We start from the raw sequence: 23485 nt of genomic DNA, 5'->3' as shown, positions 1-23485 counted from the left end.
TCCTGTCCACTCCTCTCCTGTCCTGTCATGTCCACTCATCCCCTCTCCTGTCCTCTCCTGTCCACTCCTCTCCTGTCCTGAGCTGAGGGCTGTGTTGTGCTCCCCTCTTCTCTCCTGTCCACTCATCTTCTGTCCTCTCCTGTCCACTCCAATCCTGTCCACTCCTCTCCTGTCCACTCCTCTCCTGTACTCTCCTCTCCTGTCCACTCCTCTCCTGTCCACTCCTCTCCTGTCCACTCCTCTCCTGTCCTCTCCTCTCCTGTCCCTCCTCTCCTGTCCTCTCCTCTCCTGTGCACTCCACTCCTGTCCACTCCTCTCCTGTCCACTCCTCTACTGTCCTCCACTGTCCTTTCCTGTCCAATCCTCTCCTGTCCTCTCCTCTCCTGTCCACTCCTCTCCACTCCTCTCCTGTCCTGTCATGTCCACTCCTCTCCTGTCCTCTCCATTCCACTCCTCTCCTCTCCTCTCCTGTCCTCTCCTGTCCACTCCAGTTCTCTCCTGTCCTTTCCTGTCCACTCCTCTCCTGTCCTCTCCATTCCACTCCTCTCCTCTCCTCTCCTGTCCTCTCCTGTCCACTCCTGTCCTCTCCTGTCCACTTCTCTCCTGTCCACTCCTCTCCTGTCCTCCCCTGTCCACTCCTCTCCTGTCCTCTCCTGTCCACTCCTCTCCTGTCCACTCCTCTCCTGTCCTCTCCTGTCCTCTCCTCCCCTCTCCTGTCCTCTCCTGTCCACTCCTCTCCTGTCCTGTCCTCTTCTCTCCTGTCCACTCATCTCCTGTCCTCTCCTGTCCACTCCACTCCTGTCCACTCCTCTCCTCTCCTGTCCTCTCCTCTCCTCTCCTGTCCTCTCCTCTCCTGTCCTCTCCACTCCTGTCCACTCCTCTCCTGTCCACTCCTCTCCTGTCCACTCCTCTCCTGTCCTCTCATGTCCACTCCTCTCCTGTCCACTCCTCTCCTGTCCTCACCACTCCTGTCCACTCCTCTCCTGTCCTCTCCACTCCTGTCCACTCCACTCCTGTCCTCTCCACTCCTGTCCTATCCTGTCCACTCCTCTCCTGTCCTCTCCACTCCTGTCCTCTCCACTCCTGTCCACTCCTCTCCTGTCCTCTCCACTCCTGTCCTCTCCACTCCTGTCCACTCCACTCCTGTCCTCTCCACTCCTGTCCTCTCCTGTCCACTCCTCTCCTGTCCTCTCCACTCCTGTCCTCTCCACTCCTGTCCACTCCTCTCCTGTCCTCTCCACTCCTGTCCACTCCACTCCACTCCTCGACTGTCCTCTACTGTCCTTTCCTGTCCACTCCTCTCCTGTCATGTCCACTCCTCTCCTGTCCACTCCTCTCCTGTCATGTCCACTCCTTTACTGTCCTCTACTGTCCTTTCCTGTCCACTCCTCTCCTGTCCTGTCCTCTCCTCTCCTGTCCACTCCTCTCCACTCCTCTCCTCTCCTGTCATGTCCACTCCTCTCCTGTTCTCTCCTGTCCACTCCTCTCCTGTCCACTCCTCTCCTGTCCTGTCCTCTACTCTCCTGTCCTCTCCTGTCCACTCCTCTCCTGTCCACCCCTCTCCTGTCCTGTCCTGTCCAGTCCACTCCTCTCCTGTCCTTCCCCCTCCTGTCCTCTCCACTCCTGTCCACTCCTCTCCTCTCCTGTCCACTCCTGTCCTCTCCTCTCCTGTCCTCTCCTCTCCTGTCCCCTCCTCTCCTGTCCCCTCCACTCCTCTCCTGTCCTGTCATGTCCACTCCTCTCATGTCCTCTCCTGTCCTTTCCTGTCCACTCCTCTCCTGACCTTTCCTGTCCTTTCCTGTCCTCTCCTGTCCACTCCTCTCCTGTCCACTCCTCTCCTGTCCTGTCCTCTCCTCTCCTGTTCTCTCCTGTCCACTCCTCACCTGTCCACTCCTCACCTGTCCTGTCCTTTCCTGTCCTATCATGTCCACTCCTCTCCTGTCCTGTACTCTCCTGTCCATTCCTCTCATGTCCTGTCCTCTCCTCTCCTGTCCTCTCCTGTCCACTCCACTCCCGTTCACTCCCACCCTGTCCTCTCCTGTCCACTCCTGTCCTCTCCTTTCCACTCCTCTCCACTACTCTCCACTACTCTCCACTACTCTCCTGTCCACTACTCTCCTGTCCACTCCTCACCTGCCCACTCCTCACCTGTCCACTCCTCTCCTGTCCTGTCCTCTCCTGTCCTCTCCTATCATGTCCACTCCTCTCCTGTCTTCTCCTGTTCTGTCCACACCTCTCCTCTCCTGTTCTCTCCCATCCTGTCCTCTCCTCTCTTGTCATCTCCTGTCCACTCTCCTGTCCTCTCCCCTCCACTCCTGTCCTCTCCTGTCCTCTCCACTCTACTCCTGTCCTCTCCCCTCCACTCCTGTCCTCTCCTGTCCTCTCCACTCTTCTCCTGTCCACTCTTCTCCTGTCCTCTCCTCTCCTGTCCTCTCCTCTGACAGGGGGTAAACTAAACTCCACTAAATACATGATATCAGTCATCCTATCACTGAGGAACAATAAGACACCGTCAAACCGTCCAGGTGTCAGCCCTGTAACGAGGACCTCTATCAGCCAATCTGGATCCAGCTGTTGTCTGTTGGACGGTGTGACAGATGATCATGCGTCTGTCCCATCTCTGTGCCCTGACATGGGCTTTAATTATTGTCATTCCCCCATGGGGATCAGACCAGCCTCCAGCCCTTCCATTACCTTGTCTTTCAACAGGCCAGCCCACTGATGTGCCTGTCTGTCGCTTCTCATCCACAGATAAGCACTCTTTGGCTAGCAACGGGACAGGACCCTCTGAAATATAACATTTATTGTCTTTGGGAGATTGTCCATTTGCTCTACTGGTCTCCTCCATGGCTACTCTCTCAGGCCAACTGGAAACACACCACCTAAAGTCAGCCAACTGTCTTGGCTGCCCAAAATACTCTGCATTGATCTCCCTCTCTCTCTCTCTCTCTCTCTCTCTCTGAGAAAGGACAAGAACATTGTGTGTGTAAAATTGCTCCTCTCCTCTCAATCTTGTCTGACTCATAACCATTTTATTTCACACTTTGTCTCAGATGATCAATGAAACGCCACTTAGAAATGATGGTTCAATCTATCTACTTTGAGCATTTGAGTTACAGTATGCTGGAGGGGTCCCATATTGTCACAGAGTAAGCATTACAGAGGCAGGAAGGTTTGAGGGGACACAGACCGTGGGTATGTCCCAAAAATCACCCTAGTGGGGCTCCCGAGTGGTGCAGCGGTCTAAGGCACTGCATCTCAGTGCTAGAGGTGTCACAGACACCGTGGTTCAGGGGTAGGTCATCATTGTAAATAAGAATTTGTTCTTAACTGACTTGCCTAGTTAAATAAAGGTTAAATAAAAACCCTCCCCTCCAGTGGCTGCAGCTCAAGAGACCTCGACTGGGGGGTGTAAATCAGGACCTCTCACCCTCCCTCCCATCCCTCCCTCCACTTCAATGAGTTATGGAGGTTCACTCAAGCTGATTCGTCCTCTGAATGTAAATGCATTAGTGTTAGGAGGGAGGGAGAGAGAGGAGAGGAGACGTCAATAACTAATTTCTCCCTTTACTTCCTCTTGTGGAAAGAGAATAGGCCAATTGAAGAGGTTCAGCAATGCCACTGTGTCTCCTCAGCTTCTCCTGTGTTTGTCAGATTCTCAGTTCTCTTTTATTTCATGCTAGACTAACTCATATGTTGTATGTCTGCTGGATAGGATAGAGAGATAAGCATGTATCTGGGTGGGAGCCATACCACTCCGGACCACTCATTTCACCAACTCATGCTGATGCTCTGAGATGGCCAGTAAAACAACATTCACACACTCCAATGTATATAGAAGTTGTTTCATTGTGAATTTAATTTCTATTAAATACTAGTCGCGTTACATATTGATACTGCAGATTACTATTGTATCCCCTGTAGATCAGTAGATGTTTTCCTTACTAATTACTAAGCTAAAATCAAAGCGGAACTACTTTGTGGAAACTGAATGTGGAACAGGAAGAATAGGAAAGGGCATAAAACAAAGAAGAGCTTTGATTGTAAATCACCACGTCTGTCAAGTGTTTTGTTTGTGCATTAGAAGAATGAATAGGCTGGGAGATAATAACCATTGATTTTTTTCCCCCAGTGTTGTGTTTTATGAATGATGTTCCTTCTATAGAATTGGCCTCTTACTGTCAGTGATATCCTCCTTTCAGCATTTTCTGTTTTTATTACTAGCCATAGATTGATCCTACTTAAGTCAATCAAACTGAATTGCTGTCTTTCCCTAGTAGTTCCTTAGCCTGGTGAAACCAGCCCAATCTTGCAAAAGCTCACATGCTGTTTCCCTTTACGTATCAAGCTAAACGAAAGGTGGGCGAAGCGGTCATTCTGCTTGACCAGGCTAGTATCTCCTGTTCCCAGGGTGAAATAAAACCACAGATTGTTTCCAGAATAATACGTGTGTGTGTGAGGGCAGTAGCTAGTCAATAATGAAACTGCGTAGCCTACACATCGCTGTGGTGGGTTTGAGTGCACTAAGTTCTGCTTCAGTGTACTTTGTGTTATTGCCTGAACCTTGAGCTGCAGCTCTCAGAATGTCTGCTCTGCTCTCACCTGAATACTGGCCTGGCCTTGACTGTTGGAAGAATGTTCAAGACTATCAGGAAAAGCCATGGCACTTTTGTGTGGGTGTACTTGCGTGTGTGTGTGTGTGTCTGTATCAGTGTCTGTGTGAATACACACCCTCTCTCTACCAGTGCACCCTCTCCTCTCTGTCTGTTCAGGTGGGCGACCAGTTGCTGGAGGTGAATGGGCGGAGCTTCGTGGCCATCCCCCATGACGAGGCGGTGAGGATCCTGAAGACGTGTCGTCACCTGCTGGTGAGGGTGAGGGACGTTGGCCGCGTGCCCCATGCCCGCACCGTGGTGGACCAGACCAAATGGATCAGCAGCCCCATCACCCCTAGCCCACCGCCCATAACAGAGAGCACCGCCAGCCCAGCCGCTACACGGTGAGTTAGCGCCCATAACAGAGAGCACCGCCAGCCCAGCCACTACACAGTGAGTTAGCGCCCATAACAGAGAGCACCGCCAGCCCAGCCACTACACAGTGAGTTAGCGCCCATAACAGAGAGCACCGCCATCCCAGCCACTACACAGTGAGTTAGCGCCCATAACAGAGAGCACCGCCAGCCCAGCCACTACACAGTGAGTTAGCGCCCATAACAGAGAGCACCGCCAGCCCAGCCGCTACACAGTGAGTTTGCGCCCATAGCAGAGAGCACCGCCAGCCCAGCCGCTACACGGTGAGTTAGCTGCCATAACAGAGAGCACCGCCAGCCCAGTCGCTACACGGTGAGTTAGCTGCCATAACAGGGAGCACCGCCAGCCCAGCCGCTACACGGTGAGTTAGCTGCCATAACAGGGAGCACCGCCAGCCCAGCCGCTACACGGTGAGTTAGCTGCCATAACAGAGAGCACCGCCAGCCCAGCCGCTACACAGTGAGTTAGCTGCCATAGCAGAGAGCACCGCCAGCCCAGCCGCTACACGGTGAGTTAGCTGCCATAACAGAAAGCACCGCCAGCCCAGCCGCTACACAGTGAGTTAGCGCCCATAACAGAGAGCACCGCCAGCCCAGCCGCTACACAGTGAGTTAGCGCCCATAACAGAAAGCACCGCTAGCCCAGCCACTACACAGTGAGTTAGTGCCCATAACAGAGAGCACCGCCATCACAGCCACTACACAGTGAGTTTGCGCCCATAACAGAAAGCACCGCCAGCCCAGCCGCAACACAGTGAGTTAGCGCCCATAACAGAGAGCACCGCCAGCCCAGCCGCTACACGGTGAGTTAGCGCCCATAACAGAGAGCACCGCCAGCCCAGCCGCTAAACAGTGAGTTAGCGGCCATAACAGAGAGCACTGCCAGCCCAGCCGCTACACAGTGAGTTAGCGGCCATAACAGAGAGCACCGCCATCACAGCCACTACACGATGAGTTAGCGCCCATAACAGAGAGCACCACCAGCCCAGTCGCTACATAGTGAGTTAGCGCCCATAACAGAGAGCACTGCCAGCCCAGCCGCTACACAGTGAGTTAGCTGCCATAACAGAGAGCACCACCAGCCCAGCCGCTACACGGTGAGTTAGCTGCCATAACAGAGAGCACTGCCAGCCCAGCCGCTACACGGTGAGTTAGAGCCCATAACAGAGAGCACCGCCAGCCCAGCCACTACACAGTGAGTTAGCGCCCATAACAGAGAGCACCGCCAGCCCAGCCACTACACAGTGAGTTTGCGCCAATAACAGAGAGCACCGCCATCCCAGCCGCTACACGGTGAGTTAGCTGCCATAACAGAGAGCACCGCCAGCCCAGCCGCAACACAGTGAGTTAGCGCCCATAACAGAGAGCACCGCCATCCCAGCCACTACACGATGAGTTAGCGCCCATAACAGAGAGCACCGCCATCCCAGCCACTACACAGTGAGTTAGCTGCCATAACAGAAAGCACCGCCATCCCAGCCGCTACACGGTGAGTTAGTGCCCATAACAGAGAGCACTGCCAGCCCAGCCGCTACACAGTGAGTTAGCTGCCATAACAGAGAGCACCGCCATCCCAGCCGCTACACGGTGAGTTAGCGCCCATAGCAGAGAGCACCGCCAGCCCAGCCGCTACACGGTGAGTTAGCTTCCATAACAGAGAGCACCGCCAGCCCAGCCGCTACACGGTGAGTTAGCTGCCATAACAGAGAGCACCGCCAGCCCAGTCGCTACACAGTGAGTTAGCGCCCATAACAGAGAGCACCGCCAGCCCAGCCGCTACACAGTGAGTTAGCGCCCATAACAGAAAGCACCGCTAGCCCAGCCACTACACAGTGAGTTAGTGCCCATAACAGAGAGCACCGCTAGCCCAGCCACTACACGATGAGTTAGCGCCCATAACAGAGAGCACCGCCATCCCAGCCGCTACACGATGAGTTAGTGCCCATAACAGAGAGCACCGCCAGCCCAGCCTCTACATGGTGAGTTAGCGCCCATAAAAGAGAGCACCGCCAGCCCAGCCGCTACACAGTGAGTTAGCGCCCATAACAGAAAGCACCGCCAGCCCAGCCGCAACACAGTGAGTTAGTGCCCATAACAGAGAGCACCGCCATCCCAGCCGCTACACGGTGAGTTAGCTGCCATAACAGAGAGCACCGCCAGCCCAGCCGCAACACAGTGAGTTAGCGCCCATAACAGAGAGCACCGCCATCCCAGCCACTACACGGTGAGTTAGCTGCCATAACAGAGAGCACCGCCAGCCCAGCCGCTACACGGTGAGTTAGCGCCCATAACAGAGAGCACCGCCAGCCCAGTCGCTACACGGTGAGTTAGCGCCCATAACAGAGAGCACTGCCAGCCCAGCCTCTACACAGTGAGTTTGCGCCCATAACAGAGAGCACCGCCAGCCCAGTCGCTACACGGTGAGTTAGCGCCCATAACAGAGAGCACTGCCAGCCCAGCCACTACACAGTGAGTTAGCGCCCATAACAGAGAGCACCGCCAGCCCAGCCGCTACACAGTGAGTTAGCGCCCATAACAGAGAGCACTGCCAGCCCAGCCACTACACAGTGAGTTTGCGCCCATAACAGAGAGCACCGCCATCCCAGCCGCTACACGGTGAGTTAGCTGCCATAACAGAGAGCACCGCCAGCCCAGCCGCTACACGGTGAGTTAGCTGCCATAACAGAGAGCACCACCAGTCCAGCCGCTACACAGTGAGTTAGCGCCCATAACAGAAAGCACCGCTAGCCCAGCCACTACACAGTGAGTTAGTGCCCATAACAGAGAGCACCGCCAGCCCAGCCGCAACACAGTGAGTTAGCACCCATAACAGAGAGCACCGCCATCCCAGCCACTACACGATGAGTTAGCGCCCATAACAGAGAGCACCGCCATCCCAGCCGCTACACGGTGAGTTAGCGCCCATAACAGAGAGCACCGCCATCCCAGCCACTACACGATGAGTTAGCGCCCATAACAGAGAGCACCGCCAGCCCAGTCGCTACATAGTGAGTTAGCGCCCATAACAGAGAGCACCGCCATCCCAGCCGCTACACGGTGAGTTAGCGCCCATAACAGAGAGCACCGCCAGCCCAGCCGCTACACAGTGAGTTAGCGCCCATAAAAGAGAGCACCGCCAGCCCAGCCACTACACAGTGAGTTAGCGCCCATAACAGAGAGCACCGCCAGCCCAGCCGCTACACAGTGAGTTAGCGCCCATAAAAGAGAGCACCGCCAGCCCAGCCGCTACACGGTGAGTTAGCGCCCATAAAAGAGAGCACCGCCAGCCCAGCCGCTACACAGTGAGTTAGCGGCCATAACAGAGGGCACTGCCAGCCCAGCCGCTACACAGTGAGTTAGCGCCCATAACAGAGAGCACCGCCAGCCCAGTCGCTACATAGTGAGTTAGCGCCCATAACAGAGAGCACTGCCAGCCCAGCCGCTACACGGTGAGTTAGCGCCCATAACAGAGAGCACCGCCAGCCCTATAGTTGTGTCCCAAAAGGCACCCTATTGCACTACTTTTGACCAGAGCCCCATGGACCATTGGCGATGCATCCTATGAGAGTTTGATGATATCTTTGTTTTCAGTGAAAAAGTCATGCTGAAAGACTAATGAAAGCTCCTTCCTCCGTTTATGTTAAATTCCCTTTGAAAACCAAACGTCCTTGGAATGTACAATGCACAGTGGCATCGATGTTTCATCTTTAATGTAACAGATATGTAGTATGTTTGACGCTTTGAACATGGAATGATTTTTCCATTCGATCAGTAATTTTTTCTTTGACCAGAAATAATGTCTTAGGGCATTCATGTCTGCGGTAACATGAATATTAGCAACTGAATGTAATATATTTCAATTACAATCCAGCCTCCATAGAAGCAATATATAGAATGATCACGTAACAAGGTAACATAATGAAATTACCATTGAATTTCTGACCAGTGTCATTATTCTTCTACAGCTGTCAGTGTCTTCTCATGTGACTGACTGACTAATGCGAGGCAGAATACGTCCAGCTCATTGTTGGAGGAGACTAAGGTTCCTTCCCTCTGGGTTTGACAGTGATGTGGCAGGCTGCTCAGTTCCAGTGAGAGCTGTCTCTCTCTCCCTCCTTTCCTCTGTCTTTCTTTCTCTCCCTCCTTCCCTCGGTCTCGCTCTCCCTCGGTCTATCACTCTCTCCCCCCTTCCCTCTGTCTGTCTGTCTGTCTGTCTGTCTGTCTGTCTGTCTGTCTGTCTGTCTGTCTGTCTGTCTGTCTTTCTCCCCCTCCTTCGCTCTGTCTATTTATCTATCTGTCTCTCCCTCCTTCCCTCTGACTATCTATCTGTCTACTTGTATGTCTCTCCCTCCTTTCCTCTGTCTATCTATCTGTCTAGCTGTCTGTCTCTCCCTCCTTCAATCTGTCTATCTATCTGTCTCTCTCTCCCTCCTTCCCTCTGTCTATCTGTCTGTCTCTCTCTCCCTCCTTCCCTGTCTATCTGTCTACCTGTCTGTCTCTCCCTCCTTCAATCTGTCTATCTATCTGTCTCTCTCTCCCTCCTTCCCTCTGTCTATCTATCTGTCTCTCTCTCCCTCCTTCCCTCTGTCTATCTGTCTACCTGTCTGTCTCTCCCTCCTTCAATCTGTCTATCTATCTGTCTACTTGTATGTCTCTCCCTCCTTTCCTCTGTCTATCTATCTGTCTACTTGTCTGTCTCCCCCTCCTTCCCTCTGTCTATTTATCTATCTGTCTCTCCCTCCTTCCCTCTGTCTATCTATCTGTCTAGCTGTCTGTCTCTCCCTCCTTCAATCTATCTATCTATCTGTCTCTCTCTCCCTCCTTCCCTCTGTCTATCTATCTGTCTCTCTCTCTCTCCCTCCTTCCCTCTGTCTATCTGTCTACCTGTCTGTCTCTCCCTCCTTCAATCTGTCTATCTATCTGTCTACTTGTATGTCTCTCCCTCCTTTCCTCTGTCTATCTATCTGTCTACTTGTCTGTCTCCCCCTCCTTCCCTCTGTCTATTTATCTATCTGTCTCTCCCTCCTTCCCTCTGTCTATCTATCTGTCTAGCTGTCTGTCTCTCCCTCCTTCAATCTATCTATCTATCTGTCTCTCTCTCCCTCCTTCCCTCTGTCTATCTATCTGTCTCTCTCTCCCTCCTTCCCTCTGTCTATCTGTCTACCTGTCTGTCTCTCCCTCCTTCAATCTGTCTATCTATCTGTCTCTCTCTCCCTCCCTCCTTCCCTCTGACTATCTATCTGTCTACTTGTATGTCTCTCCCTCCTTTCCTCTGTCTATCTATCTGTCTACTTGTCTGTCTATCCCTCCTTCAATCTGTCTATCTATCTGTCTACTTGTCTGTCTCTCCCTCCTTCAATCTGTCTATCTATCTGTCTCTCTCTCCCTCCTTCCCTCTGTCTATCTATCTGTCTACTTGTATGTCTCTCCCTCCTTTCCTCTGTCTATCTATCTGTCTACTTGTCTGTCTCTCCCTCCTTTCCTCTGTCTATCTGTCTGTCTCTCCCTCCTTTCCTCTGTCAGTCACTAGCTCTAATGGTGGCCGGTTGATTGAGAGCCCTAGAAGGTATACATTTCCCTTCAGCTCCTTTAGAAATCAAGCAAGTGGCTTTAAGTTCCACACTTCATTAAACACACGTTGCCTGCGAACCACCCAGTTCCCTACATAGTGCACTACTTTTGAGCAAGGCCCTGTATAGATAATAGGGTACCATTTGGGGTCCATCTGTAGGCTTCCTAGGGAGCTCTGCCACCAGGTCTCCCTGGGTTGCTGTTGTTCTCATGGCCAGACCATACACATTTCAAAGTCAGTTGTGTTTGGGTGTTTGTGTTATTGTAAAATGGGTTTTCTGTTAGTGGTTCATTATGGGAGCATCTTTTAAGTTCTACTGTTTTTGTTGCAGGCCATCTTCAGCGCGGGCTACACCTGTATTAGGAAAGGTAAGTCAAATTCTACTATCTCCAATGCTTCCACCAGTTGTGTCAAGTTGGCTGGATGTCCTTTGGGTGGTGGACCATTCTTGATACACACGGGAAACTGTTGCAGTTCTTGACACAAACCGGTGCACCTGGCACCTACTACCATACCCCGTTTAAAAACACTTAAATATTTTGTCTTGCCCATTCACCCTCTGAATGGCACACATACACAATACATGTCTCAATTGTCTCAAGGCTTAAAAATCCTTCTTTAACCCGTCTCCTCCCCTTCATCTGCACTGATTGAAGTGGATTTAACAAGTGACATCACCCAGGGATCATAGCTTTCACCTGGATTCACCTGGTCAGGCAAGAGCGGTTGTCCTAAATGTTTTGTACACTCAGTGTATACTTAAGCAATAAGGCTTAAGGGGGTGCAGTATATGGCCAATATACCACAGCTAAGGGCTGTCCTTATGCACGACACAACCTGGATACAGCCCTCAGTCGTGGTATATTGGCCAGATACCAGAAACTCACAAGGTACCTTATTGCTATTATAAACTTGTTACCAATGTAATTAGAGCAGTAAAAATAAATGTTGTCATACCTGTGGTATACAGTCTGATATACCACGGCTGTCAGCCAATCAGCATGCAGAGCTCGAAGCACCCAGTTGATAGTCTATCATGTACTACTTGATACTACTATATCCTCATTGATACATAGAACTGGAATATCAGAGGGTTGACCACAACTCACCACACTAAAGGCCTTTTATACTGATAGTGAACTATCTTCAGATTCAGTCTTCATCTGCTAGTACCATTAACCTCAGCATCACACATGAACTGCACAGGTTGCATCCCAAAAGTAACGCACAATTAGGGCATAGTGTGCTATATGGGATGCCAAGAAAGGGAAAGCAGTATGATTTACTGGAAGAGAAGAGAGGGCTGCATTTTGCAGCCCTTTGGATTGGAAAATCATTACTGCAGATTGTATCCAAACATGAAGAGCTGGGGCTGGCTCTATGCTGTGGCTGGCTCTATGCTGGGGCTGGCTCTATGCTGGGGCTGGCTCTATGTTGGGGCTGGCTCTATGCTGGGGCTGGTTCTATGCTGTGGCTGGCTCTATGCTGGGGCTGGCTCTATGCTGGGGCTGGCTCTATGCTGGGGCTGGCTCTATACTGGGGCTGGCTCTATGCTGGGGCTGGCTCTATGCTGGGGCTGGCTCTATGCTGGGGCTGGCTCTATGCTGGGGCTGGCTCTATGCTGGGGCTGGCTCTATGCTGGGGCTGGCTCTATGCTGGGGCTGGCTCTATGCTGTGGCTGGCTCTATGTTGGGGCTGGCTCTATGCTGTGGCTGGCTCTATGCTGTGGCTGGCTCTATGCTGGGGCTGGCTCTATGCTGTTGTCACCATTAAGGTAGAACTTAAGAAACCATGAAGGGTTGGATACTCTATGTATAGTTTTTTACTGTTTTACAGTTAAGAGTAGCTCACCCCTGCTTTGCTTCTCTCTCTCTCTATTTCCTAACAACTGAAACACTGAAGTGAAGAGGATTTTCAACAATTCTCCTTTATAATTCTGGCCTTCTTCACGGGCTGAAAAGTGTTGGTTTTAGCAGTAAGGAAGTCTTTTTTATCAAGATCCCCCATCCTCCAAGGGGATCTGAATTTCCCCTTTACTTCATTGGAACATCCATGACCTCATCGTTAGCTGGACACACTGATCGATTCTTCAAGGGACGGGAAGTGACAGCCTGGCCAGATGCCATCACCATGGCGACACAAAGTCAGCTCTCGTCAATAAAAGAGGGAAGAGGGAATAGAGGAAGAGCACGGACTGTCCTTCGTTAGCGGTCCATAATTAATTGAAGGGGAACACTGAGCATCTAATCACATGATCGGGGAAATGCTGCATTCCCCATTCACCCATCCATCACTGTCATAAAACCTCAAACCTCATTAGCATTCACTATCACTAAGTTTAATACAGAGAAATGCAATCCAACAGATGACATGGAATTGATACAGGTTACAGCAATATGACCTTTAGGCGAAGCAGTGTATTTGTCAGCTGAGATACAGTATGTAGATTGAGTTGATCCATTTCTTTGGAGACCCTGAGGTTCTCATCCAGTGAACTTGATGGTTGAGCAAGTCTACGCTCTGAGCTTCAATGTTATTATGCCTTACCTTGCACTACTGTGAGTACAGAGTGCTGTAAACCTGTGTCCCAGTCAGGATCCTTACAGAGTGCTGTATACCTGTGTCCCAGTCAGGATCCTTACAGAGTGCTGTATACCTGTGTCCCAGTCAGGATCCTTACAGAGTGCTGTATACCTGTGTCCCAGTCAGGATCCTTACAGAGTGCTGTATATCTGTGTCCCAGTCAGGGTCCTTACAGAGTGCTGTATACCTGTGTCTCAGTCAGGGTTCTTACAGAGTGCTGTATACCTGTGTCCCAGTCAGGGTCCTTACAGAGTGCTGTATATCTGTGTCCCAGTCAGGGTCCTTACAGAGTGCTGTATACCTGTGTCCCAGTCAGGGTCCTTGCAGAGTGTTGTATACCTGTGTCCCAGTCAGGGTCCTTACAGAGTGCTGTATACCTGTGTCCCAGTCAGGGTCCTTACAGAGTGCTGTATACCTGTGTCCCAGTCAGGATCCTTACAGAGTGCTGTATACCTGTGTCCCAGTCAGGGTCCTTACAGAGTGCTGTATACCTGTGTCCCAGTCAGGGTCCTTACAGAGTGCTGTATACCTGTGTCCTTACAGAGTGCTCCCATGGTGGTGATGAGCGGCAAGGTTCAATAACAGACAGCCCTGACACTCTCACGCACACTCACGCACACACGCACACTCTCTCTCTCACACACACACACACACCTCTCTTCAAGGTTAGGAGAGTTTGTCACCAATTAAGCGGGAGACCGTCACCAAAATCACCCCAGAAAGAGAGTTCTTTTGAACCTGTGTGTTTATTTCTCCGTCCTGGTTCAGTCAGGCCGCAGGCGTGGTCAAGGATAGCAGGGTTCAGTACACAAATCGAGTTCTCGGTAGGTCCAGGTCCAAACACCAACAGCTAAGTCCAAACCGTCCAACTCATACACAATATATATCATCTCTTTCTCTATCGTTCACAGATCCTCCCAGCCCCTTCCTCTCTCTCTTCCTGGTTTGTCATGACCCCTTATCTGTGGATCGGACCCACCTTCTGAGCATTCCCCTTGCTTCTGAGAATTGGCGGTCGGCCATTTTGTGATCTGTAGTTCTGATCGGGATTGCTCTTTTAGTGAAAGGGCAGAGCCTGTTTTATGATTTATTATTATTATTTTTTATTTTTTAAGGGATGGATCAGCTTAGTATTGCAGAAAGACTTGCTTCCATCAATGTAAATGTCTGCATCATATCCAATCCCACATACAGTGGGGCAAAAAAGTATTTAGTCAGCCACCAATTGTGCAAGTTCTCCCACTTAAGAAGATGAGAAAATCACATTGTAGGATTTTTTAATGAATTTATTTGCAAATTATGGTGGAAAATAAGTATTTGGTCAATGACAAAAGTTTCTCAATACTTTGTTATATACCCTTTGTTGGCAATGACAGAGGTCAAACGTTTTCTGTAAGTCTTCACAAGGTTTTCACACACTGTTGCTGGTCCCTTTGCAGAAAAACAGCCCCAAAGCATGATGTTTCCACCCCCATGCTTCACAGTAGGTATGGTGTTCTTTGGATGCAACTCAGCATTCTTTGTCCTCCAAACACGAAGAGTTGAGTTTTTACCAAAAAGTTATATTTTGGTTTCATCTGACCATATGACATTCTCCAAATCTTCTTCTGGATCATCCAAATGCTCTCTAGCAAACTTCAGACGGGCCTGGACATGTACTGGCTTAAGCAGGGGGACACGTCTGGCACTGCAGTATTTGAGTCCCTGGCGGCGTAGTGTGTTACTGATGGTAGGCTTTGTTACTTTGGTCCCAGCTCTCTGTAGGTCATTCATTAGGTCTCCCCGTGTGGTTCTGGGATTTTTGCTCACCGTTCTTGTGATAATTTTGACCCCGCGGGGTAAGATCTTGCGTGGAGCCCCAGATCGAGGGAGATTATCAGTGGTCTTGTATGTCTTCCATTTCCTAATAATTGCTCCCACAGTTGATTTCTTCAAACCAAGCTGCTTACCTATTGCAGATTCAGTCTTCCCAGCCTGGTGCAGGTCTACAATTTAGTTTCTGGTGTCCTTTGACAGCTCTTTGTTCTTGGCCATAGTGGAGTTTGGAGTGTGACTGTTTGAGGTTGTGGACAGTTGTCTTTTATACTGATAACAAGTTCAAACAGGTGCCATTAATACAGGTAACGAGTGGAGGACAGAGGAGCCTCTTAAAGAAGAAGTTACAGGTCTGTGAGAGCCAGAAATCTTGCTTGTTTGTAGGTGACCAAATACTTATTTTCCACCATAATTTGCAAATAAATTCCTTAAAAATCCTACAATGTGATTTTCTGGATTTTTTTTCTCATTTTGTCTGTCATAGTTGAAGTGTACCAATGATGAAAATTACAGGCCTCTCTCATCTTTTTAAGTGGTTGAACTTGCACAATTGGTGGCTGACTAAATACATTTTTGCCCCACTGTACATATGAGATGAGTAATGTAGGGTATGTAAACATTATATAAAGTGGCATTGTTTAAAGTGGCTAGTGATACATTTATTACATCAATTTTTCCATTATTAAAGTGGCTAGAGTTGAGTCAGTATGTTGGCAGCAGCCACTCAATGCTAGTGATGGCTGTTTAACAGTCTGATGGCCTTCAGATAGAAGCTGTTTTTCAGTCTCTCGGTCCCAGCTTTGATGCACCTGTACTGACCTCGCCGTCTGGATGATAACGGGGTGAACAGGCAGTGGCTCGGGTGGCTGTTGTCCTTGATCTTTTTGGCCTTCCTGTGAAATCGAGTGGTGTAGGTGTCCTGGAGGGCAGGTAGTTTGCCACCAGTGATGCGTTATGCAGACCTCACTACCCTATGTCGAGCCTTACGGTTGTGGGTGGAGCAGTTGCCATACTAGGCGGTGATACAGCCCGACAGGATGCTCTCGATTGTGCATCTGTTAAAGTTTGAGTGTTTTCGGTGACAAGCCAAATGTAGACCCTGCCACATACCTCTCGTGTCTGAACCGTTGAATTGCGACTCTACTTTGTCTCTATACTGACGCTTAGCTTGTTTGATTGCCGTGCGGAGGGAATAGCTACACTGTTTGTATTCGGTCATTTTTCCAGCCGCCTTGCCCTGATTAAAAGAAGTGGTTCGCACTTTCAGTTTTGCGCGAATGCTGCCATCAATCCACGGTTTCTGGTTGGGGAAGGTTTTAATAGTCGCCGTGGGTACAACATCACTGATGCATTTTCTATTAAACTCGCTCACCAAATCAGCATATACATCAATGTTGTTGTTAGATGCTATCCGGAACATATCCCAGTCCACGTGATCGATGCAATCCTGAAGCGTGGAATCAGATTGGTTGGACCAGCGTTGAACAGACCTGAGCATGGGCGTTTCCTGTTTAAGTTTCTGTCTATAGGCTGGGAGCAACAAAATGGAGTCGTGGTCAGATTTGCCAAAAGGAGGGCAAGGGAGGGCTTTGTATGCGTCGCGGAAGTTAGAGTAACAATGATCCAGGGTTTTGCCAGCCCGGGTCGCACATTCGATATGCTGATGAAATTTAGGGAGCCTTGATTTCAACTTAGCCTTGTAAAAATCTCCAGCTACTTACAATCAAATGCCGACTGCATTATATACCAAGAGAATTCTCTTCGATCATTATCACTGTCGTGTATATCACCCCCCCAAGCAGACACCTCGACGGCCCTGAAAGATCTTCATTGGACAATATGTAAACTGGAAACCACATATCCCGAAGCTCCATTTATTGTAATTCTAGGTCAGGTGAACAAAAGGACTTGAGTTCCTGTATGTTGTTATGATCACACCACTACTCGTTAATCATAAGGCATACACCCCCGCCCTTCTTCTTACCGGAGAGATGTTTGTTTCTGTCGGCGCGATGCGTGAAGGAACTAGGTGGCTGTACCGACTCTGATAACGTATCCTGAGTGAGCCATGTTTCCGTGAAACAAAGAATGTTACAATCTCTACATCTCTCTGTAAGGCAACCCTTGCTCGGATTTCGTCTACCTTGTTGTCAAGAGACTGGACATTGGCTAGCAGTATACTCGGCAGCAGTGCGCGATGTGCCCGTCTACCAGAAGACCGCTCCGTCTGCCCCTTCTGTGGCATCGTTGTTTTGGGTCGCCTGCTGGGATCTGATCCATTGTCCTGGGTGGTGGACCAAACAGAGGATCCGCTTTGGGAAAGTCGTATTCCTGGTCATAATTTTGGTAAGTTGACGTTGCTCTTATATCAAATAGTTTCTATATAATAATAGTTCCTCCCGGTAGTATGTAGTAAGACTTAAGATTTCCTGGGGTAACAGCGAAATAAATAATACATACATTTTTTTTTAATACTGCATAGTTTCCTAGGAAAGCGAAGCAAGGCGGCCATCTCTGTCGGCGTCGGATGTATTAGTCCCATCCTTCAGCTCCATTCAACCCCTCCCATCTATCTCTCAACACCATCCATTTTGGATTTCAATTTGCCATATATTTTTCAACTGTACTGTGATGCTTGACAAAAGTACTGAACCTTTCTATTCTCATAGCTTCTACAGGTTGTAAATTAAAAATAAACATTTTTGCTAAATTATTATATTGTATTATTTATTGATTGACAATGGATTTTCAAATCACCCAGTATTGCTATCTGCAGCGTTAGTTCTAGGCAAATGTTGCAACTCTTCAGCCATTCCTGGATCTGTGACCAAAAATGATCTACATATGGACAATACCAAAAATAAATTACTCTGCCTCCTCACTGAAAAATCTGCAGAGCTGGGAAGATTGTATCCCCCATATACAGTGCCTTGCGAAAGTATTCGGCCCCCTTGAACTTTGCGACCTTTTGCCACATTTCAGGCTTCAAACATAAAGATATAAAACTGTAATTTTTTGTGAAGAATCAACAACAAGTGGGACACAATCATGAAGTGGAACGACATTTATTGGATATTTCAAACTTTTTTAACAAATCAAAAACTGAACAATTGGGCGTGCAAAATTATTCAGTCCCCTTAAGTTAATACTTTGTAGCGCCACCTTTTGCTGCGATTACAGCTGTAAGTCGCTTGGGGTATGTCTCTATCAGTTTTGCACATCGAGAGACTGACATTTTTTCCCATTCTTCCTTGCAAAACAGCTCGAGCTCAGTGAGGTTGGATGGAGAGTTTTCAGTTCTTTCCACAGATTCTCAATTGGATTCAGGTCTGGACTTTGACTTGGCCATTCTAACACCTGGATATGTTTATTTTTGAACCATTCCATTGTAGATTTTGCTTTATGTTTTGGATCATTGTCTTGTTGGAAGACAAATCTCCGTCCCAGTCTCAGGTCTTTTGCAGACTCCATCAGGTTTTCTTCCAGAATGGTCCTGTATTTGGCTCCATCCATCTTCCCATCAATTTTAACCATCTTCCCTGTCCCTGCTGAAGAAAAGCAGGCCCAAACCATGATGCTGCCACCACCATGTTTGACAGTGGGGATGGTGTGTTCAGCTGTGTTGCTTTTACTCCAAACATAACGTTTTGCATTGTTGCCAAAAAGTTCAATTTTGGTTTCATCTGACCAGAGCACCTTCTTCCACATGTTTGGTGTGTCTCCCAGGTGGCTTGTGGCAAACTTTAAACGACACTTTTTATGGATATCTTTAAGAAATGGCTTTATTCTTGCCACTCTTTCATAAAGGCCAGATTTGTGCAATACACGACTGATTGTTGTCCTATGGACAGAGTCTCCCACCTCAGCTGTAGATCTCTGCAGTTCTCCCAGAGTGATCATGGGCCTCTTGGCTGCATCTCTGATCAGTCTTCTCCTTGTATGAGCTGAAAGTTTAGAGGGACGGCCAGGTCTTGGTAGATTTGCAGTGGTCTGATACTCCTTCCATTTCAATATTATCGCTTGCACAGTGCTCCTTGGGCTGTTTAAAGCTTGGGAAATCTTTTCGTATCCAAATCCGGCTTTAAACTTCTTCACAACAGTATCTCGGACCTGCCTGGTGTGTTCCTTGTTCTTCATGATGCTCTCTGCGCTTTTAACGGACCTCTGAGACTATCACAGTGCAGGTGCATTTATACGGAGACTTGATTACACACAGGTGGATTGTATTTATCATCATTAGTCATTTAGGTCAACATTGGATCATTCAGAGATCCTCACTAAACTTCTGGAGAGAGTTTGCTGCACTGAAAGTAAAGGGGCTGAATAATTTTGCACGCCCAATTTTTCAGTTTTTGATTTGTTAAAAAGGTTTGAAATATCCAATAAATGTCGTTCCACTTCATGATTGTGTCCCACTTGTTGTTGATTCTTCACAAAAAAAGACAGTTTTATATCTTTATGTTTGAAGCCTGAAATGTGCCAGAAGGTCGCAAAGTTCAAGGGGGCCGAATACTTTCGCAAGGCACTGTATATAACATTCTATTGGTTGCAAGAATTTCGTATTGTAATTTAAATTGAAAAATTCTAAGTTTTGTACCCGGCGTTGTTTTGCGTATCAATTCATAAACCATGTGCCATGGAATGTGTACATCGGAAATGTATATGGCACAGCAGTCAGTTTTTTGGTCCTTAAATTAAAGTGGTATATGTTTTTATTTATCACTGTCACGCCCTGACCATAGATATCTCTGTTTTCTTTATATTTTGGTTAGGTCAGAGTGTGACTGGGGTGGGTACTTTAGTTTTTGTATTGTCTAGGGGTTTTGGATGTCTAAGTGTTTTTGTATTTCTATGTTGGCCTGATATGGTTCTCAATCAGAGGCAGCTGTTTATTGTTGTCTCTGATTAGGGATCATATTTAGGTAGCCATTTCCCTTTAGTTTTTCGTGTTTTTATGTGTAGTTGCCTGTCAGCACTCGTTTGTATAGCTTCACGGTTCGTTTTGTTATTTTGTTAGTTTGTTCAGTTTTTCATTTTGTAAATAAATAAGAATGTGCGCATACCAAACTGCGCCTTGGTCCGATTCTTATAACGAACGTGACAATCACGCTTTTCTTTAACCATGTATGTCGGCCCTGTATTAAAGAACATAAAAAGTTCCTTACTTTTTCCCCTTCTACTTGCTTCTTCCATTTTTGTGGTAATGCTGCAATTAGTTGGTTGTAATTTTGGGTAGAGAAGACATTTCCGTATGTTAGCTGCATGTGTGACATAACTCCGCCAGTCCTATTTATGATATCATTCATTAAAATTAGACCTTTCTAAACATTTCTTCCAAAAATACGTTTTTTTAATCAATTGGTATATTTGAGTTTAACCACATTATTTGTTGTATTATTTGTTCTGTCTTTTCAGTTGGATTAAACTGAAATTGCAAACAATTTGCTAAGGCCTGTTTAAAAAATTATGATATTTTGGAGATTAGTTCCTTTTCAAACAACCGAAAGTGGACCGGTGTAATCTGAATAAAAGGGAAAAGGCCATTCTTGAACATAGGATGAGACATTCGTACCAATTTACTAGAAAACCAGTTTGGACTTAATATAACTCTTGTGTGACTGATGCCTTTAATGAGAGGTCTGACGCTTTAATATTTAATGATTTCTGCCCCCCCCCCCCCCCCCCCCGAATTCATATTTGTTATATAAATAGGCCCTTTTAATTTTGTCTGGTTTGCAATTCCAAATAAAATGGAATATTTTTTGTTCATATAATTTAAAAAGCAGGTCACTAGGTGTAGGCAAAGCCTTAAGCAAATAGCTAAACTGATATGACTGAAGAGTTAATCAGGATGATTTTTCCACAAATAGACAGGTATTTTACTTTCCATGGTAGCAATATCTTATCTATTTTTGCTAACTTTCTATAAAGATTTATTGGAGTGAGATCATTTCTTTCTTTTAGGATTTGTATACCGAGTATGTCCACATCCCTGTCAGACCATTTAATTGGTAAACTACACAGTAATGTAAAAAATAAATTGTGATCCAACACGTAATATAGTGACACTTATCATAATTTGGTTTTAGTCCAGAGAGGATAGCAAAAGGTATCTAGATACACTATGAGGCCGTGGAGAGATTGTAATTGTGGTTTTAAAAGAAAACATGAATCATCAGCATACAATGACACCTTAGTTTTTTAAGCCACAGATTTCTAATCCCTTAATATTATTGTTTGATCTAATTTTAACAGCTTACATTTCGATGGCAATAATAAATAGATGTGCCGATAGTGGACAACCTTGTTTTACTCCCTAGATAGTTGAAAACCTTCTGAGATACATACATACATACATACATACATACATACATACATACATACATACATAACTTTAACCCATTTTATAAGAGATTCCCCAAAATATATATACAAGAGCCCGTTTATTAGTCCTGCCCTCACATATCTGCCATTTATCACTCAACCCACTTCTTTGCCACAGTACACAAAAACACAAACACACACACACACAAACACACTCATACATACACACAAACACACACACTCAATTGTCATAAAAGAATCAGGAGACACAGGGGACCACCACTGTACAGCAAGGGAACTAGGTGGACACAGGAACGTGTGTGTGCGCGTGCATGCATGTGTGTGTGTGTGCGGCGGGTGGGTGGGGGGCGGGGTAATTGACAGTGTCCAGGGCCCTCAGAAGGGATTTGCTCCGGTCAGGACAGACTGCTCTTCAAGGTTATGACTTTAAATGCAGTTTGAGTTCTGGCAGCCACAGAGAGGCTAATAGCCCCTGAACCAATATCACACACACACTCTCAGACACACACATACCAATCTCTCACACAGTCTCCCACATCAGCAGGAGGAGAGAACACCCTATGCTGCTGCCCGTTGAGGAGCAAGGACTCATGATCAATACAAATTCTTCCTAACTCACAACAACTGTGAAATGATACAAGTACTAGAAAACACATACCCTGTCTGTACTTCTAATATAGACCAACACATTCAAACGAGCAGCAATCAACCGCTTCTTAAAGTGTTGTCTCGTCTTGTGAACATTACAGCTTTGTTTCCAAAGAGGGACATCCTTTGTTAGGATGTGTCCCAAATCACACCCTATTCTCTATATAGTCTTCAACTTTTGATCAGAGCCAACAGTGAATAGGGTGCCATTTATGACACATCCTCATTGTCCCTAATGCATTCAGTCATCTGGCCTCACATGCAACCCAAACCGGCTGCGCGCGTGCGCCATTGTGTGCTATCGTGCAAACATTTATTTTGCCCCCCCACACCAGATCACCACGCGCAGGTTAAAATATCAAAACAAACTCTGAACCAATGACATTAATTTGGGGACAGGTCAAAAATCATTAAACATGTATGGCAATTTAGCTAGTTAGCTTGCACTTGCTAGCTAACTTTAATTTGTCCTATTTAGCTAGCTTGCTGTTGCTAGCTAATTTGTCCTGGGATATAAACATTGAGTTGTTATTTTACCTGAAATGCACAAGGACCTCTATTCCGACAATTCATCCACACATAAAACGGCCAACCGAATAATTTCTAGTCATCTCTTCTCCTTCCAGGCTTTTTCATTGTTTAACTTACAGTGGGGCAAAAAAGTATTTAGTCAGCCACCAATTGTGCAAGTTCTCCCACTTAAAAAGATGAGAGAGCCCTGTAATTTTCATCATAGGTACACTTCAACTATGACAGACAAAATGAGAAAAAAAATCCAGAAAATCACATTGTAGGATTTTTAATGAAATTATTTGCAAATGATGGTGGAAAATAAGTATTTGGTCAATAACAAAAGTTTATCTCAATACTTTGTTATATACCCTTTGTTGGAAATGACAGAGGCTAAACGTTTTCTGTAAGTCTTCACAAGGTTTTCACACACTGTTGCTGGTATTTTGGCCCATTCCTCCATGCAGATCTCCTCTAGAGCAGTGATGTTTTGGGGCTGTTGCTGGGCAACACGGACTTTCAACTCCCTCCAAAGATTTTCTATGGGGTTGAGATCTGGAGACTGGCTAGGCCACTCTAGGACCTTGAAATGCTTCTTACGAAGCCACTCCTTCGTTGCCCGGGTGGTGTGTTTGGGATCATTGTCATGCTGAAAGACCATGATGTTTCCACCCCCATGCTTCACAGTAGGTATGGTGTTCTTTGGATGCAACTCAGCATTCTTTGTCCTCCAAACAGTTTTTACCAAAAAGTTATATTTTGGTTTCATCTGACCATATGACATTCTCCCAATCTTCTTCTGGATCATCCAAATGCTCTCTAGCAAACTTCAGACGGGCCTGGACATGTACTGGCTTAAGCAGGGTGACACATCTGGCACTGCAGGATTTGAGTCCCTGGCGGCGTAGTGTGTTACTGATGGTAGGCTTTGTTACTTGTTACTTGTTCTTGGCCATAGTGGAGTTTGGAGTGTGACTGTTTGA

The 23485-nt window shown here is 47.4% G+C and overlaps 1 protein-coding gene across 1 annotated transcript in view; it reads left to right on the top strand.

Moving 5' to 3' along the window:
- LOC110535109 (whirlin) overlaps nt 1-23485 on the top strand; it is an 88650-nt gene that overhangs the window by 51038 nt on the left and 14127 nt on the right. Inside the window, exons 4-5 of the mRNA XM_090189072.1 lie at nt 4773-4999; nt 10933-10969. Of these exons, the coding sequence (XP_090045198.1) occupies nt 4773-4999; nt 10933-10969 (264 nt within the window). The remainder of the gene's footprint in view (nt 1-4772; nt 5000-10932; nt 10970-23485) is intronic.

The sequence above is a fragment of the Oncorhynchus mykiss genome, chromosome 11 (assembly GCF_057628025.1).
Source record: "Oncorhynchus mykiss isolate SJ-2025 chromosome 11, ASM5762802v1, whole genome shotgun sequence".
NCBI classification, from domain to species: domain Eukaryota; kingdom Metazoa; phylum Chordata; class Actinopteri; order Salmoniformes; family Salmonidae; genus Oncorhynchus; species Oncorhynchus mykiss.
The sequence above is the reverse complement of the archived record's forward strand: the minus strand, read 5'-3'. Positions and strand labels throughout refer to the sequence as shown.